This window comes from Rhinatrema bivittatum, chromosome 5 (assembly GCF_901001135.1).
Source record: "Rhinatrema bivittatum chromosome 5, aRhiBiv1.1, whole genome shotgun sequence".
NCBI classification, from domain to species: Eukaryota; Metazoa; Chordata; class Amphibia; order Gymnophiona; family Rhinatrematidae; genus Rhinatrema; species Rhinatrema bivittatum.
In genome coordinates, this window is record NC_042619.1 from 203,812,408 (window position 1) to 203,828,494 (window position 16,087).

At 43.3% G+C, this 16,087-nt stretch overlaps 1 protein-coding gene across 1 annotated transcript in view; it reads left to right on the forward strand.

The window, feature by feature from the left end:
- Nucleotides 1-9,426: 9,426 nt before the first annotated feature.
- LOC115092412 (putative nuclease HARBI1) overlaps nt 9,427-16,087 on the forward strand; it is a 71,008-nt gene continuing 64,347 nt past the window's right edge. The window contains exon 1 of the mRNA XM_029603244.1: nt 9,427-10,005. Coding sequence (XP_029459104.1) covers nt 9,427-10,005 — 579 coding nt within the window. The remainder of the gene's footprint in view (nt 10,006-16,087) is intronic.

Here is a 16,087-nt window from a genome sequence, read left to right on the forward strand (position 1 = left end):
TTGAAAAAAATCAATGGCAAAGTTCACAGTTCTCAATTCTCAGATGGCAGGTACAGTTCTTAAGTCTCAGTTTGTGCAAATGTCTCTCTAGCTCCCTACTAGCACAAGAGACACACTTACCCTCCAGGACTTGGATAAGTAAGATTCCCCAGATGACCAGGGGAACTTTACTTATCTCAGTTCTTGCTAACAGGACAAGCAGTTAAAATGGACTCTCTGACGTCAGTAAAAATGGACATTGCCAGTTTGGCTATGGGCAGCCAAATGCAGAGAGTTTGCATTTGCTGTGTATGTAACCAAACCCGACAGATTTATAGGGCCCTTCCAGCCTAGCTGGAGCCAAAAGAGGCCAAGAGAAACACAAGAACAATTGGTACTGTGTGAATTTGCACAGCCAGAGCACTAGGGGCCTCTTTTTATTGCTCTAGGGCCAATCCAAGAGCAGGATTTATCAGTGCCCTGTCAGAGATGAACAACTGGCATTCATCAGGTTGGCTGGTTGATGGACCTGGAGAAGGAGACAAAGGACTAGTAAAAGTGTGTGAAAATTAGGGATTAAAAGCCTTAATTATGCATTCCCCAGACTATACATGAAGCTATTGATTATGCGTAGGTAAGCAGCCTTAAAAGCAGTGGGGTGAAAACCACTCAGGGTTGTCATCAGTCGTTGCTCATCCCAAGAGGAAGATGACCCATACGAGTGCTGCTGCTTTTCCCTCTGCCTTGCCTTTAGGCATCCTGGGCAGAAGCAACTTGCAGAGACAAGAACATAGCAAAAACAAGGTATCAGAGATTGGAGAGCTGAACAGTCTGTTGCTTCTGTGGCAGAAGCTGTCCTCTCTACTCCCAGATGGAGGACTTGAGAAGGGATGAGACTGCAGGACCAGACCTAGAGAGCGTGCGTCACTGCAAGTCCCTTATGGTAAGAAACTCTGGGCTCCAGTCCCTATTCAATGGGTTAGGAGTTAAGGCTTTTAGCACTTCACATGTAAGTCCTGTGCTAGAAGGGGGTGAGGCTAGCATTAATTAAATGTAATCTGATAAGCACCAAATGTCAAGCATGCTTTCGTAACTATAGTTTTTTCTTATTTTGTGTTTTCCTAATTGCTGTGTGTTTCCTGATGAAGTATTAAGCTTAACCCTGTGTAACTTAGAAGAAAGCATTATTCAGACAACAGTTTTGGTGAATTATTTAAGCAGACAGACAAGAAAGGGTCGCTGGTAAATAGGAGTACATACAAATAAAGGGAGGTGGGGTTGGAAATCCTAACTTTTCTTCCTACAGGGGTATTCTGGTTTCAAGCAGGAAAAAAAACTCCTCCAAACTGGCAAAGAAAATTGGTAAAACAGTCTCTGCACAGATTCACAATTTACCTCTTCCTCAGAGGGGAGGACTCCAAGTGAGGGACTTCAAAGATCTCAAAACTGGTATTACTCACAGTTCTCCTATGTCCAATGTTTCTCTCTCCTCTCTCGTCCTTGATGGAGAAGGATCCCTTCTGGAACTCATAACTCTCACGATGCTCCACCGTTGAGCAGGGTAGGAAGGGAGCAGCAAAAACCTTCCACCTTGATTTTATAAACAAGTGCTTCTCTCCAAAACTGATTTTAATACCAGAAACACTTGCAGCAGGTCATCACCATTCCTCTGTCCTCAATGAGGGTGCAAAGTGGCAGGTCTTCCTTACCCAGGTACCCCTAAGAGGGAGACTTGCCCGTAATCTTCCTCCAGTCCAAAACCTATGGGGTCTCACAAGGCTTCTTACAACAACAAAAGAAAATCCCTCACAGCAATTCAGACCAACCTGACCAGCCAGAGAGAGGACTTGAAAAGGCAGCTTTTCGATCTTCTCCCTAAACTACAGGCTAGTGGTGACTGAGTCCAGAGGTAGCCCCAAAAACAACTAAAGCAGAAACTCCTTACTCCTCCTAACTCCAAAACCAAACTGCACTACCCCACTCTAAAGGAGTGAACTGCTTTATTAACTGCTAGGGAAATGGGCCATCCCAGCTCCCTCAAAGGCGGAAGTGCTTGTAAGTAAGGTGCCTCCCCTAATTACTAACCTCACTGTCCCTAGCTAAAGCAGTTATACTAAGAAACTGTTGCATTTATTTATTTAACAAACATTTTCAGCCTCCCTATAACGAACCAGTCGAGCTAGGCAGGTTACAGCAGGCACAAGTCAATACAGCAATAAAAGCAATTAAGTAAAGAAACATTAAAATATAATTTTCTAACATCTTCCACTTATCACTCTCTTTCTTTGGAATAGGTTCCATTTACCAATACTTACTGACTTCTGTCAGCCAGCCAATTTGTGATCCATTCCACCTCCTTGATGCTCACTCCCAGGCTTCTCATTTTATTCACAAGCCTCTATATCGAAAGCCTTGCTGAAATCCAAGTAGACCACATTGAGTGCTTTTCTTTGATCCAATTGTCTAATAATCCAATCAAAAAAAAATCAAATTATTTGACAAGAACTTCCCATAATAAAAAACATGTAGTCTCAGATCCTGTAATCCATTGGACTGCACATAGTTCATTATCCTTTCCTTCAGCATAGACTCCATTAATTTTCCCACAACTGAGATGTTAACACTGCGAATCGGGTTTACCCTTCAAAATCCTGGAGCAGCACGAAGCAGCAGCGATTTCACGGTTGTGCAACGCTGGCCGACTCGCGCAGCCCCTTGGCTCCGCCCCCCTCGGCGCATCAGCATGCCTCGCAGTAGCGTGGAAAACAGGGCTATATCTACCCTGTCTTCAGGCACAAACTTTGCTTTGGCTACAGGCTTGTTTGTGCTGGTGCTGTCTCTCTGCTGGATTTGCCTTTGTCATGACCCGGATTGTCTTGGATTCCTCTTGCCTGCTGTCTGCCTTTGACCCGGACTGGACTTTGGTTTTCTCTTGCTTGCTGCCTGCCTGTGACCTGGACTGGATTTGGATTTCTCTTGCTTGCTCCTGCCAGTGACCCGGATTGTCTCGGACCCCGCTACCTCCAGTCTGTCTCCATTTGTACTGGAATTCAGTGGAGACGCCGGTTCTGACTTCACTCCGGCTGGATCTGCATCCTTCCCCTTCTTGCTGGTATCTAGCCTTGGCATGGGCTCAGGTAAGGCTGTCTCTCTATCATTGGGCCTACATAAACATAACACGAGATAAAGCCAATCAGCCTGTAGCTTCCAGCCTCCTCTCATCTACCACTTTTATTTATTTATTTGTTTACAACATTTTCTAGATCAACAATCACCATTTCTTGGCAGTTTACAATAAAACATTCATAATCATAAAAACCACAAACATACATAAATTCAAATACTACATAAGATGCAGAATAAAAAACAATCATAAAGGAATCAAGTATCTTCCCGGTACTCATATGCTAAAATACTAGTAAACCAAGTTCAGTTTATTTAAAATATATAAGCAATTACATTCCCTTAGTTCTAAATTTCCTCCTAGCTATTCATAATCTCTGTTTTTATTGTTATTAAAACTGACAGACTCAGCCTGAACTCAGAAACAAAACATAGTTAAAAAGTAACCCAAAATAAGGCCATAATATGATGACTAAAAAAGCTTAAATGCTTCATATAAAATCTAAAAAATAAAAAATCTGAAATCATTAGATCACACTAGAAAAGGCTTGCTCATAAAAGTAATATTTAACTAGTTTTCTGAATTTTAGTAATGAGAGCTCTGCCTTGACTTTATCAGGAAGAGTATTCCAGATAATAGCCCTTGAACATAAAATAAACATTCTCTAAATTCGTCCAGCCTAATTGCCTTGAGAGAAGAAACACAAAGCAGAATTTTTGATTCAGACTGAAAATTGCTAAGTGGCTGATATAGTTTCAAGGCCGCAATAAAGGATTGAGGAGCAAGACCATGAATTCCTTTAAACACTAGTATTCAAATCTTAAATTTAATACACCAAATTATGAGGAGTCAATGGAGCTTAGCCAGTACAGGGGAAATGCAATTCCAAAGATGTGTCCCAGAAATAATGTGAACAGCCGCATTTTGTACCAATTGCATGGCATGAACAGAAGAATTAGGTAAGCCCAGGTAAAGCAAATTACAATAAGTGAGACCACGACCACCCTTCTCCAGTCCTGCGGCACCACTCCCGCCTCCAAGGATCTATTGAACAGGTCCTTCAGTGGACCCACCAGCTCTTCTCAGAACTTCTTAAATATCCTGGGATGTATCTCATCCGGCCCCATGGCCTTGTCCACTTTCAGACTTCCTAGATCCACCCAAATACACTCATCTGTAAACAGGGATGAGTCCACCCCACTCTCCTCTGTATTCTTGCTAGCTAACAACAGTCTTTCACCAGTGTGTTCCCTAGTGAAAACTGAAATGAAGTATTTATTTACTATTTCTACTATTTCTTCATCTTTCTCCCTACCTTGCTCCTTGTTTCTTTTCAATCTTACAATGCCAATTCTGATCTTCTTCCTTTCTCTGATATGTCTGAAAAATGTTTTGGCACCATGCTTTACCTCTTTGGTTATCTTTTCTTCCTCACAAACTTTCATAATCATGATTTATAATTTGAAATTTTAATTTCTAAGTTGTCCTCAGCTCTATCTATAAGTTCTCAGCATTATCAATAAGTTCTCATGATGTTAGACATGTTATTTGTACCCTCTTGTTCGACAGAATGTTCGATGTAATTTCCAACTTTGGTTCTATGTAAACCGACGTGATATGTACCAGTACATGAACATCGGTATATAAAAGCTCTTAAATAAATAAATAAATAAATTTCATTGTTTCCTTAAATTTTACCATAACTTCTTCCCTGTGTTTCTTTTTTTGAGTTCTTTTGTATTTTTTGAATGCCAGTCTTTTTGCCCGTATTTTCTCAGCCACCACCTTGGAGAACCAGATCGGTTTCCTCTTTCTCTTACTTTTATTAACTTTTTTGGCATAAAGTTTTGTCATCTTTTTTGTAGTTCTTTTTAATCTGGCCCAATGTTCCACTTCACCCATCTCATCCCAGTTTCTAACTCCTCCTCAAGGTACACTGCCATTTTGCCTAAGTCTGTTTTTGAAGTCCAGGACCTTCATCTTCATGGACTTCCCTCTTTCTTGGCTGTTATATCAAACCATACTATCTGATGATCACTGATGCCAAAGTGGGCACCTACCTGGACATTTCAAATACTGTCTCCATTTGTGAGTACTAGATCCAGTATCGCTCCTCCCCTCATGGATTTCATCACCATTTGGCTGAGCATAGCTCCTTGAAGGTTATCCACAATCTGGTTGATGGATAGAAGACAACGAGTGATAGTAAATGGAACCTACTCTGAAGAGAGACCGGTGTTAAGGTTCGTTGTTGGGACGGTCCTGTTCAATATCTTTGCGAGTGGCATTGCAGAAGGGATAGAAGGTAAAGTTTGTCTTTTTGCAGATGATACTAAGATCTGCAACAGAGTGGACATGCTGAAAGGAGTAGAGAGAATAAGATGTGATTTAAGAAAGTTGGAACAGTGGTCGAAGATATGGTAGCTGGGATTCAGTGCCAAGAAGTACAGAATCAAGCATCTGGGGTGTGGTAATCCAAAGGAGCTGTATGTGATGGGGGTGAAGGGCTGTTGTGCACGGAGCAAGAGAGGGACCTCGGGGTGATAGTGTCGAGTGATCTAAAGATGGCGACGCAATGTGGAAAGGCAATAGTTAAAGCCAGAAGAATGCTGGGTTATATAGAGAGAGGAATAACCAGTAAGAAAAAGGAGGTGATAATCCCCTTGTACTGGTCCTTGGTGAGGTCTTCCCTGGAGTAATGTGTTCAATTCTGGAGATTGTATCTCAAAAGGGACAGAGACAGGATGGAGGTGGCTCAGAGAAGGGTAACAAAAATTGTGGGTGGTCTGACTCTCCATCAAATGACTTATGAGGAGAGATTGAAGGACCTAAATATGTATACCCTGGAGGAGAGGAGGTACAGGGGAGATATGATATAGACCTTCAGATACCTGAAAGGTTTTAATGATGAATAATTGACAAATCTTCTCCATTGGAAAGAAATCAGTAGATCTAGGGGTCATGAAATGAAATTCCAGGGAGGACAACTCAGAACCAACATCAGGAAGTATTTCTTCAGAGGGTGATGGATGTCTGAAATACCCTTCCGGAGGAGCTGGTGAAGACAAAAATGATGAAAGATTTCAAAGGGGCATGGGATAAACACTATGGATCCCTGAAGGCTAGAGGATGGAAATGAAGAAAAGAGTGCATGGGAGTAACTTGCTGATGTGGAGGTTATTACTCTTAACCAATAAGCCTTCATACTGTTGATGCAACTCCATTATTGCTCTCTGCGTTAATAGTGGGGGGGGGGGGGGGGGGGGGGGGGAGAGGAATTAGTTTCAGACAGCAAGCAACAAGGACATTGAATTTTATGGTCTGGGAAAACAAATAAGCATGGGGGGAACTTGCTGATGCCACTGTTACTACCCTTAACCAATAAGCCTTATACTTGTGATGCAACTCCAACATTGCTCTCTGCTTCAACGGCAAGAGGTAAAGTGCAATTGAACTCAGAAAGCAACCAACAATGGCCCTGAATTTGATGCTTTGGGAAACTAAGTATGGGGGTGACTTGTATGGCACAGCAGATGCTACCATTATGGTACAGCTGATGCTACTATAAGCTTGCTGGGCAGACTGGATGGACCATTTGGTCCTTTTCTTATGTCATTTCTATGTTTCTATCTCTCTCTACTTGCAGATTCTATAAGTAATACTCCAATCCACAGCCAGCAAATTAAAATCTCCAATGAGCAACACTGTTTCCGTCCTTCTGTAGGGTAATTTATAAGTACAGACGGTTATCTGATGTAACTGATAACCTGCAATCCCCATTCAGTAGTTTAAGGGAACAGAAGTTTATATCTTTTGTGAGTTAATCAGTTTTATTTTAGCAGCATAGGTATACAAGATTTAATATGATAACTATAGTTTTGATTTAAGTTTCAGTTTTTACAGTGCAAAGCACTGTTATGAAAATAAGCAAAAACTCATGAGTTATCTCAAAGTCAACTTGTACTTGACAAATACAGTATGCTAAACTAATTAACCCAGCTGAAAGATTAATTAAGCAAATTTTATCTCACCCTTAGCCATTGGCGGGTCTCAATCCAGGACCTGTCTCACAGCACAATATGGGGAAATCCAGCAATACCCCAACAGGCAAATGACAAGGAAAATAGGATCCAGCGGTCTCACAGATGCCTCTGTGAGGTACGTTGGCAGCAGCAGGGTAAAGAAGGACTTGGTTTGCCAAGGCTTCAACAGGGATAAAGTTGTCAAGTATGACAAGGCATTTTACTCCAAGGTCAATAGAGCAGGCTGTGCTGAGCAAGGAACCCAGTCTTAAACTTGCTAGTTCACAGGTATAGTGAACTGCAGCAGTAAGAGTAATGTCAACAAGGCCGCACAAATCTGTCAAGTTCTGGGGAATGATTCCTCAGTCTGTCTAGTTCAAAGTCCTTCTCTGTACTTGGAACTTCACTGCATATTTAGATCCATAGGATCTAACATTGATCTTGATTGGATGTCACCACCATCTATGCTGGAATGCTGATGACATCTTCTGAATCCAGCTGTATATGCATATTCTCACCATTGGTAATGAGGCTCATCAGCGGACATTTGCTGAATAATACCCGCTTTATAGCTGGTTTCAGGGCTAGATACAAAGTTTCCACCAAGGATATGCTCAACAGTTCATGTGTCCGAGGTGTCCTAGCAAACTAGGAGATGTAGACAGACATTTGATAGGGAAGAATAGTTACTGTTTCTTTTCCTCTGTGTGATTCACAGTCTCATATGAATTTGCCAAAATCATCACATGGCTGAAGACTCCATTTTTGTGTTGCTCAGGCCTGCACTTTGGTTCAATCTTTGTACATGGCTGCAGGCTTGGGTTCAGTTGTGCACATCCTTCTTTAGGGTGACTGGATTCTACCCTACACTTCCCAACATTTGGATGTTTTCAGCCAGATTTCTATCTGGTTATTTTGCCTGATGCGGAGGTCTGTAGACCATACCAGTGTGAATGGAAGTATCTTTTCTTTTTTTTTTTTAAATAACCCAAGCACTTCTTCCTTTCCCCCACTCCCCTGCATTTCATTTATTAGGATATTGCTAAGCTGGAGGGAGGAGCAAGACCTAAAGCATTTTAGAAAACAGATAAAGGCAATATCTTTTTAAAGCGGCGTATGGGTAAGGTAAAGTTCTTATGATGGTGTTTTATTTCATTTTTTAATATCAGTGTGATGTTTTACTGTATTTTATTCATTGGTTTTTGCTGTATATATACACAGTGTTATGATTGTTAACTTTATTAACCTAATCTCTGGGAAGTTGTGGTATATGAGAATCTTTTAAAAAATAAATAAAAATTGGTTTTGACATTAAGAGTTACTCCTCCCGCATTTCAGTAAAAAAAAAAAAAAAGCAATGTGATAAAACCTAGACTGGATCAGCTTGTCAGAAAAAAAATTGCACCATCTGGTAGTCATATTAAGATAAGAAATGTGTAGTTTAGTTCACAAGGCATGACCACAAAAAAAAGGGTACCTGAGTAATCCTTGCCTTAGGTAATGCATGTTTTCTTGGGAGGAGGAATAGCCTAGTGGTTAGAGCAGTGGGCTATGAACCAGGAGACCAACGTTTGAGTCCTGCTATTGCTCCTTGTGACCTTGGGCAAGTCACTTTAGCCTCCATTGCCTCAGGTACAAACTTAGGGGGTCATTTATCAAAATGCAGTAAGGTGTTTTTGCATGTGTTAAGGGCTTATCGCATGCGAAAATTGCCGTTAACGCATGCAAAGAGGGCTGTACCGCAGATTGCGATGCAAATTTTAAAAAGGGGAGGAGTTGGGGGAGGTCTAATTTAAAGTAGGTGTTGCTATCGCTGTTTGCAATAGATTTTGTCCATTATCGCAGGCCATTAACACTGAAAATAACTACACCTTTTTTATTTGCGCTAAGGTCAGATCGCATGCGATATCGCATACCGTGCTATTTATCGCGGTGTATACCATGTGCGATAAAACCTGTAAACAGCTAACCAGCCTTTCTGGACCAATAAAAATGCTTGTTTTTAGTAGGTGAACTTTCATGAGACCATCTGCTCACTGCCAGGTATATATATATATATATATATATATACACGGCCACTTCATGCCTCGTCAGTCCCGTCGCAGACCACAGCATGTGGAAGCAGGACAACCTGAACAACATGCCAGGCCTCATCCAAGATATCACAGGGAGTTACCAGCAGTGCATGCAGAGGCTGCACTCCCGCAGGGTCACAGGTCTGGTCGGGGCAGGCCACATGCCAGGGCCCAGGCGAGGATTAATAGGGACTGTATATTCCCTCCATGTACTTCCTTGGAGGGCATGCCTGAGGACGTAGTGGTGAGCAGGTATCGTCTCAGCTCTCAGGCTATACATGAGTTATATGACGACATGCGAGTTGATCTGGATCCTGCAACCACAAGGTCCCATGCCATCCCTGGCATGACCAAGCTGTTGGCTGCACCCCATTTCACTGCCAGCGGCTTCTTCCAAACCACAGTAGGAGTTGTGGGAGGAATGTCTCAGAGCACATTTTCATGCTGTCTGGATCAGGTCATTGAAGCAGTCATTGCCCACATTCATCGCTACAGATACTTTCCTCCCAACAGGCAGGGCTTGATGGACTTGAAGAGAGCTTTTTATGCCTTGGCACACTTCCCCAATGTTATTGGAGCTATCGACTGCACACATGTGGCCATCATTCCATCACGTGAACGGGAGGCAGCTTACTGCAACAGGAAGCTATTCTACTCCCTCAATGTCCAAATGATCTGTGATGCAGGAATGCATATTCTGGACGCGGTGGCCAGGTGCCCGGGCGGAACGCATGATTCCTTTCTACTAAGGCAATCAGGCCTTTTTGACGACTTTGAGGCAGGCCTGTATGGTGATGCTTGGCTTGTAGGTAACAGACGTCATCTTTTCTCTATTCCATATCATGCATTGTTGATGTGTGTCATATCACCCAAATTGGGATGGGGGGGTTAATAGTTGTGGGCTTGCCATGGCTATGTTCAGTGTTCCAACACAGTATACATGGCTTGTCAGAGGTCCTTAGTAAGTGATAAGCTTAATGTATGCCTTGTTCACTGTCCTGCTGCAGTTCTGTGGGTAAAGGAGTCAGTAATGTTGTGAAATATGAAGCTGTATCTAGGTGCCTAGTACTTTTCATCTATATGTCCCTTTTCCTATGAGTTCCTGTGGTGGCGTTCCAATGCCTGCACACTGCACACTGATGCCATACTCCCCATATGTGTGATTATATACCGAGCCATTTAGCACATTGGCAGCTACTGTAAATGTGTACCCTTGCCCTCCTGTACACCAAGTATTGTGTCCTGCATGTTTCTGGCCTCCGGTATTGCCTCTATAGGCTATTGTGCCACAACCTGCCAGACACCACAGCCTGCACTCCTGCAATGCACAATCACCATAACAATATAAGCAACGGTCAATCCTTTCACTGCAGGTCTCACAGCTGTAATGTTGGTGTGTGCAGTTGTCTGACAGCTATACCATCAGTACAGCATTGCATGTGGCCTAACTGCCCCTTTCCTGCATTTGAAGGGGCAGTTAGGCCACATGCAATGCTGTACTGATGAACATATCAGATGGTTAGCACAATAGGTGACACCTCCTAACTATACTGCAGTCAGGCAACACTAATGAGCCTTTAAGGCTCACCAATGTTCCAGGCTATCTTGCACTGTATAACTGGATGTTGTGGGTAGACAGTCACATCTGGCTATAGCATAGCTCACAGTAATGTGTTTCTTATGTCATTGGTGCAGCAGATTTAGGTTATGGTTGCCGGCCATGGCTTCTCACCCCCGGACACATGCCTAATATGCCTGCAGAGATGAGATACAACAACGCTTTATGTGCTACCCGCACAGTCATTGAACGCACCTTTGGCCTTCTTAAAAGCCGCTTTCGCTGTTTGGACAAGACGGGGGGAGCTTTAATGTATGCCCCAGACAAAGCTGCCAGGATTATCCTACTGTGCTGTGTTTTCCATAATGTGGCAGTACATCATGGACTACCAATGGATATATGTCCCGATCTCCCACAGGATCCCGCATGTGTCAATGCCCGAGCCCAGAAGACCCTAGCGACTGGCAGCCAGATTCGCCAGAACCTTATAGTTTCACACTTTGCCTGATGGCCCTGGGCAATGGCATGTGTGGTAGAATGCATTGGTAGGTGTGGCTGACGAATAAGAGCAGCGCTTCCACTCATAACTAGTAATTTGATATTATGTGTATACCTAGGTATCAGGCCTATTTTCATTACTGTCTGTATTATGGACCTTTGCACTGGCATTGGAATAAAAGCTGTGCTGCCAAGTTAACGTTTTCTACATGGTGTAGCCACCTTCTGTTCTGCCTGCATGACACAGTAAAAGAGGTTGGTCTGTTAACACAGTCTGTCAGCTACCTAGAGCCATGTGGGGTGACAGGCATCAGGTTGCACCTCTCATCCATTTTGATATGTCCATGTCACAGTTTTCTAACTGTTGAAATGGCCAACATGCGTAAGCACCATGCACAGTGGTTGTTCTACATTTGTTGCGTGTCTGTGTGTATTTACAAGGACATTCCCAGTTAAATGTGAAACCTGGCCTTCCTCATATTACCTGTGATGTCTCACATGCATGAAGATCTGCATAATACTTCGCTGTGTACATACAGGTACACATCCTATTCCGAACATGTGTACAGGTGTACAAAGTGTGGATATAAGTCACCTTCAGGTGCCAGTGCTTCATGTACATTGGGAGTGTGTAGCATGGGTGCCCACAATACCGCACTCATTACACAGCAGAGCCCTCTCACCTTTCCTTATAAGCAGGCAGAACGTCTTGGTGCTATGACTCTCAGGTTTCACAACGTGCCTAGCTCCTTGGAACCAGCCTTTGGCTTTCACAATGCAAGGTTAACTGAGTACATGGTTGCAAGGTCAGGCTATTGGCTGTGGTGGTATCATGCTGATATGACAAGTGTCCCCTCATATTAACCTGTGAATCTCCACTTGCTGGACTGTGAAGGCACATTACACTATGACTTACAGGCCATCGCACTCTGCACTAGTCACCTGACACACCAGTCATACTGCTGTCTCAGGTTTCACTTACAGATGTTACCATCATGCACGCCAAGGGTTTACCATCCTTTCAGTTGTCTTTTACATGATGGCTAACTATAATATCCATATGAGTGCCTTTTCTGACGTCCGAGTCATTACACTGTTTCTGCTCTTATTCAGCTTTAACAATCAGCACTTCTGTTTGTTCCTTCATGATAACCATTACAGGAATGGCACACATACTGAAATCTACAGGGCACGTGTTATGTGTGAGGCCCTGCAAAGCACATAGTCTCGCACACTAACCATATTGTACTGCAAACTACCTAATGCTAAACACTTGCAGGCTCTCATCATGTGTACCTTCAGCTCTTCCACATGTGTGTGAAGGTCTGTGAACAGTGCTTGTGCTGTTACCTGTTGCCATTTGTATGATTCTTAACCTGTCCTTTGGTCCTATCCAGTCCATGCAGGGTGGCGTATATGGCTGTCTCAGCAGCCTAACTTTGGTGAACTGAACCTGAAAGATTCATCAGGCATTCTCAGATGCACTGCAGTCTCATTTGTTTGGACAACTCCTACCACAAATGTCAGGTGTATATCATGCTAGATTATGTCCTTTACATGTTGGCATTGTGGCAAGCTGCCCTGTACAGTATGTTAAACCATTCTGTCGCCCTTTATCCAATCAGCCATGAACGTTATGTGAAAATTAGCTGTTGGCGAGGTGTTTTCGGAATGCAGCTATACTTACTGTTTGTGAAGGAGGGAGTTGAAATGAGTGAGAAGCAGGTACAATTCGTTGTCTATGAGCACTTTCATCCATATTTACAGGCTTGCCATTCACAGAGTACCGTTGAACCAATTGTCTGTGAAGGGACAGCAACCTGTACGGGGTTGTCATAACATACATGTGCGTGATATGTATATTATGCAGTTCTGAGTGCACCATGCTCACTCGGACAATTGTAGTGTGCGGGGCCTGCTACTTTAGGCACTTCCACCTTTATGTGTAGTGAACATAAGAGTATAGCAGGTAATCAGGTTCCAGGTTTTTTTCTAACCTATAGTTTTGGGTGCTTTTAGATAGTAGAAGGTGTCTGTAGCCCAGGGCCCTCAGACACTGTACCACTATGTACTGGGGTCACTGTGGTTTCATATATTCCCCTTATATTTCTAGAACTTATGACATCACTCGGTGAATGTGCTGTTCATGCAGGTGCAGAGGTGTGGCTGTCCCCATAGTTATATATTGATTTGTTAGTCACCATCTGGTATATTGCCTGAGCTTCCAACAAACACTTGCAACTAAACCGCAAGTGTTTACCAAATCTGTGTATGGTATATCTTACCTTATACCACCATTGGGTTCAAGTTAGCTGTGCTTGGAGTGAGTGCTCTTACACAGTCTAAAGTGCGTTCCCACAAGTGCACAGCAGGACTACATCAGTACTGTGTGGAACAGCATCTGCTGAGGTGGCAAGTAGCACAGTGGTGTGTTTCTCTGTATCAGGAACACCTGTACAGTCAGACTCCCATGCCTGTGCTGGGCTACCTTGTGGGTGTGTTACATATGTTTTTACTAAGGCTTCCCTTATACCTACTGTACAAACTCCCAAAGCAAGGCTGTATGCAGATGGCCAGTGCCATAATGCATAATATGGAACAGAAACCATTATCATACCTACTGATCTGAATTGTGCTGTGAGTGTACACAATATCCCCTTAATGGTATTTAAGCAGTGCTAAACTTAAGGGCGAAATGTATTACAATGGCATGTGACCTGTATATAATGTTATACGCTAATAGCATAGCAGCTTGTCAATAACAAGCTATCTCTTTGAAATAAACAGATACAGGTACTACATGCAGTGTAAGGCTATATTGTAGACCCATGTGGATCTGCATAGCAGGCCATATTCTTTGTGTTGACAGGGAGTTCATGTGCTGTAAATTCCACTGTCATAGGAACAGTGAGATGGCACTCTCCCATGGCCAAAAGGTATGGACAGAAAAATTGGCTTGCTTTTAAATAGTATGTTTGACTAATTGAACCTGCCATGTACTACCACTAGCAAGGTATATATTTTTATATGCACCTTCTTTGTCATACTGTGTCTGGCAATGTACAAAGCTCACAATGCAGTGTGACACACACCATGCCTTCTTACTAGCACTCACTATTACCTACAGTACTTTGTTGTAGAACAATATTACTTGTATGTTGTGACATATCCTTGTATTGGACATTTGCAACCTTTCACATTACGTATACAATATCCTCCTTGAACATCCTCTTTCATTGCCTTGAGCACCCAGCTGGTAAATGCACACTAAATGTAGTGTTGGCATTTAGTGTACACAGCTGTGTCACACAGGAGATTGAAAGCCCCATAAACATTACATCGACCATGTGCAACCCTTAACAATAATGAAACACAAGGAGAGGAGAGACACATGAAGATACCTTATTAAAGCTGTGTGCATTTTATTAACAGATTGTAGTATTCAACTGCTGACATTTACGCCAATGTCTTAGGTAATCACAATCTGCCAGGACATGTAAAGACACATCTTACAATTATTCCTGTTCACTGAACAGCACTGTCATTATGAACCTGTAAGTAATATATATGGAAACAGCAGAATTACATATACAGGCATAGCAGTGTAAACATATAGCAGATTCATGATTACACAAAGAACATCTAGAAACTGAAAGTGGCACCCCTAAAGCTAAAGTACTGCTGGTAAGAGATAAGGTTATGATGCTGTACAATGTGATAAAAGGCAAAGGCCCCAGACTGTCCATGTTGAAAGAGTGCACTGAAAGAGGACAGCCAGAGAGCCAGGGCAGCAGAGTTCCAGCAACCAGCCAGCAGGAGAACAAGCACAAGGTCCAGCAGCAGCACTGATAGAGCAGGTGAAGACAGAGCAGCATGGCAGCAGGAGGGCCAGGATGAGACACAGCAGCATGGGAGCAGGAGGGCCAGGATGAGACACCCCGCAGCAGACAGCCAGATCTTAGAGCAGATGAGAAGAGGAGACACCCCGCAGCAGGTAGCCAGATCTTGGAGCAGGTGAGAAGAGGTAAGTGCACGTGGATCCATTTCCTTCCATCGAGACGGCACAGGAACTCTGTGAAGGGCCCACGCGCATCCTGGGAAGTGGAAGCTATTAGAGATGTGAATCGGAACCGGAATCGGTTCGGATTCCGGTTCCGATTCACATCGTGTTTTTTTTTTTCGTCCGGCCCGATCGCGGTTTTGTTTATCGGCTGCGCCCGAGCCGATAAACAAAAAACCCACCCCAACCCTTTAAAACTAATCCCTTAGCTTCCCCCCCCCAAAAAAAAAACATTTTACAGGTACCTGGTGGTCCAGTGGGGGTCCCGGGAGCGATCTCCCGCTCTCGGGCCGTCGGCTGCCACTAATAAAAATGGCGCCAATGCCTTTGCCCTTACCATGTGACAGGGTATCCGTGCCATTGGCCGGCCCCTGTCACATGGAAGGAGCACTGGATGGCCGGCGCCATCTTTAAAAATGGCACAGGCCATCCAGTGCTCCTACCATGTGACAGGGGCTGGCTAATGGCACGGATACCAATGATAAAGGGGATGGAACAGTTTCCTTATGAGGAAAGGCTGAAGAGATTAGGGCTGTTCAGCTTGGAGAAGAGACGGCTGAGGGGGGATATGATAGAGGTCTTTAAGATCATGAGAGGTCTTGAACGAGTAGATGTGACTCGGTTATTTTCACTTTCGAATAATAGAAGGACTAGGGGGCATTCCATGAAGTTAGCAAGTAGCACATTTAAGACTAATCGGAGAAAATTCTTTTTCACTCAACGCACAATAAAGCTCTGGAATTTGTTGCCAGAGGATGTGGTTAGTGCAGT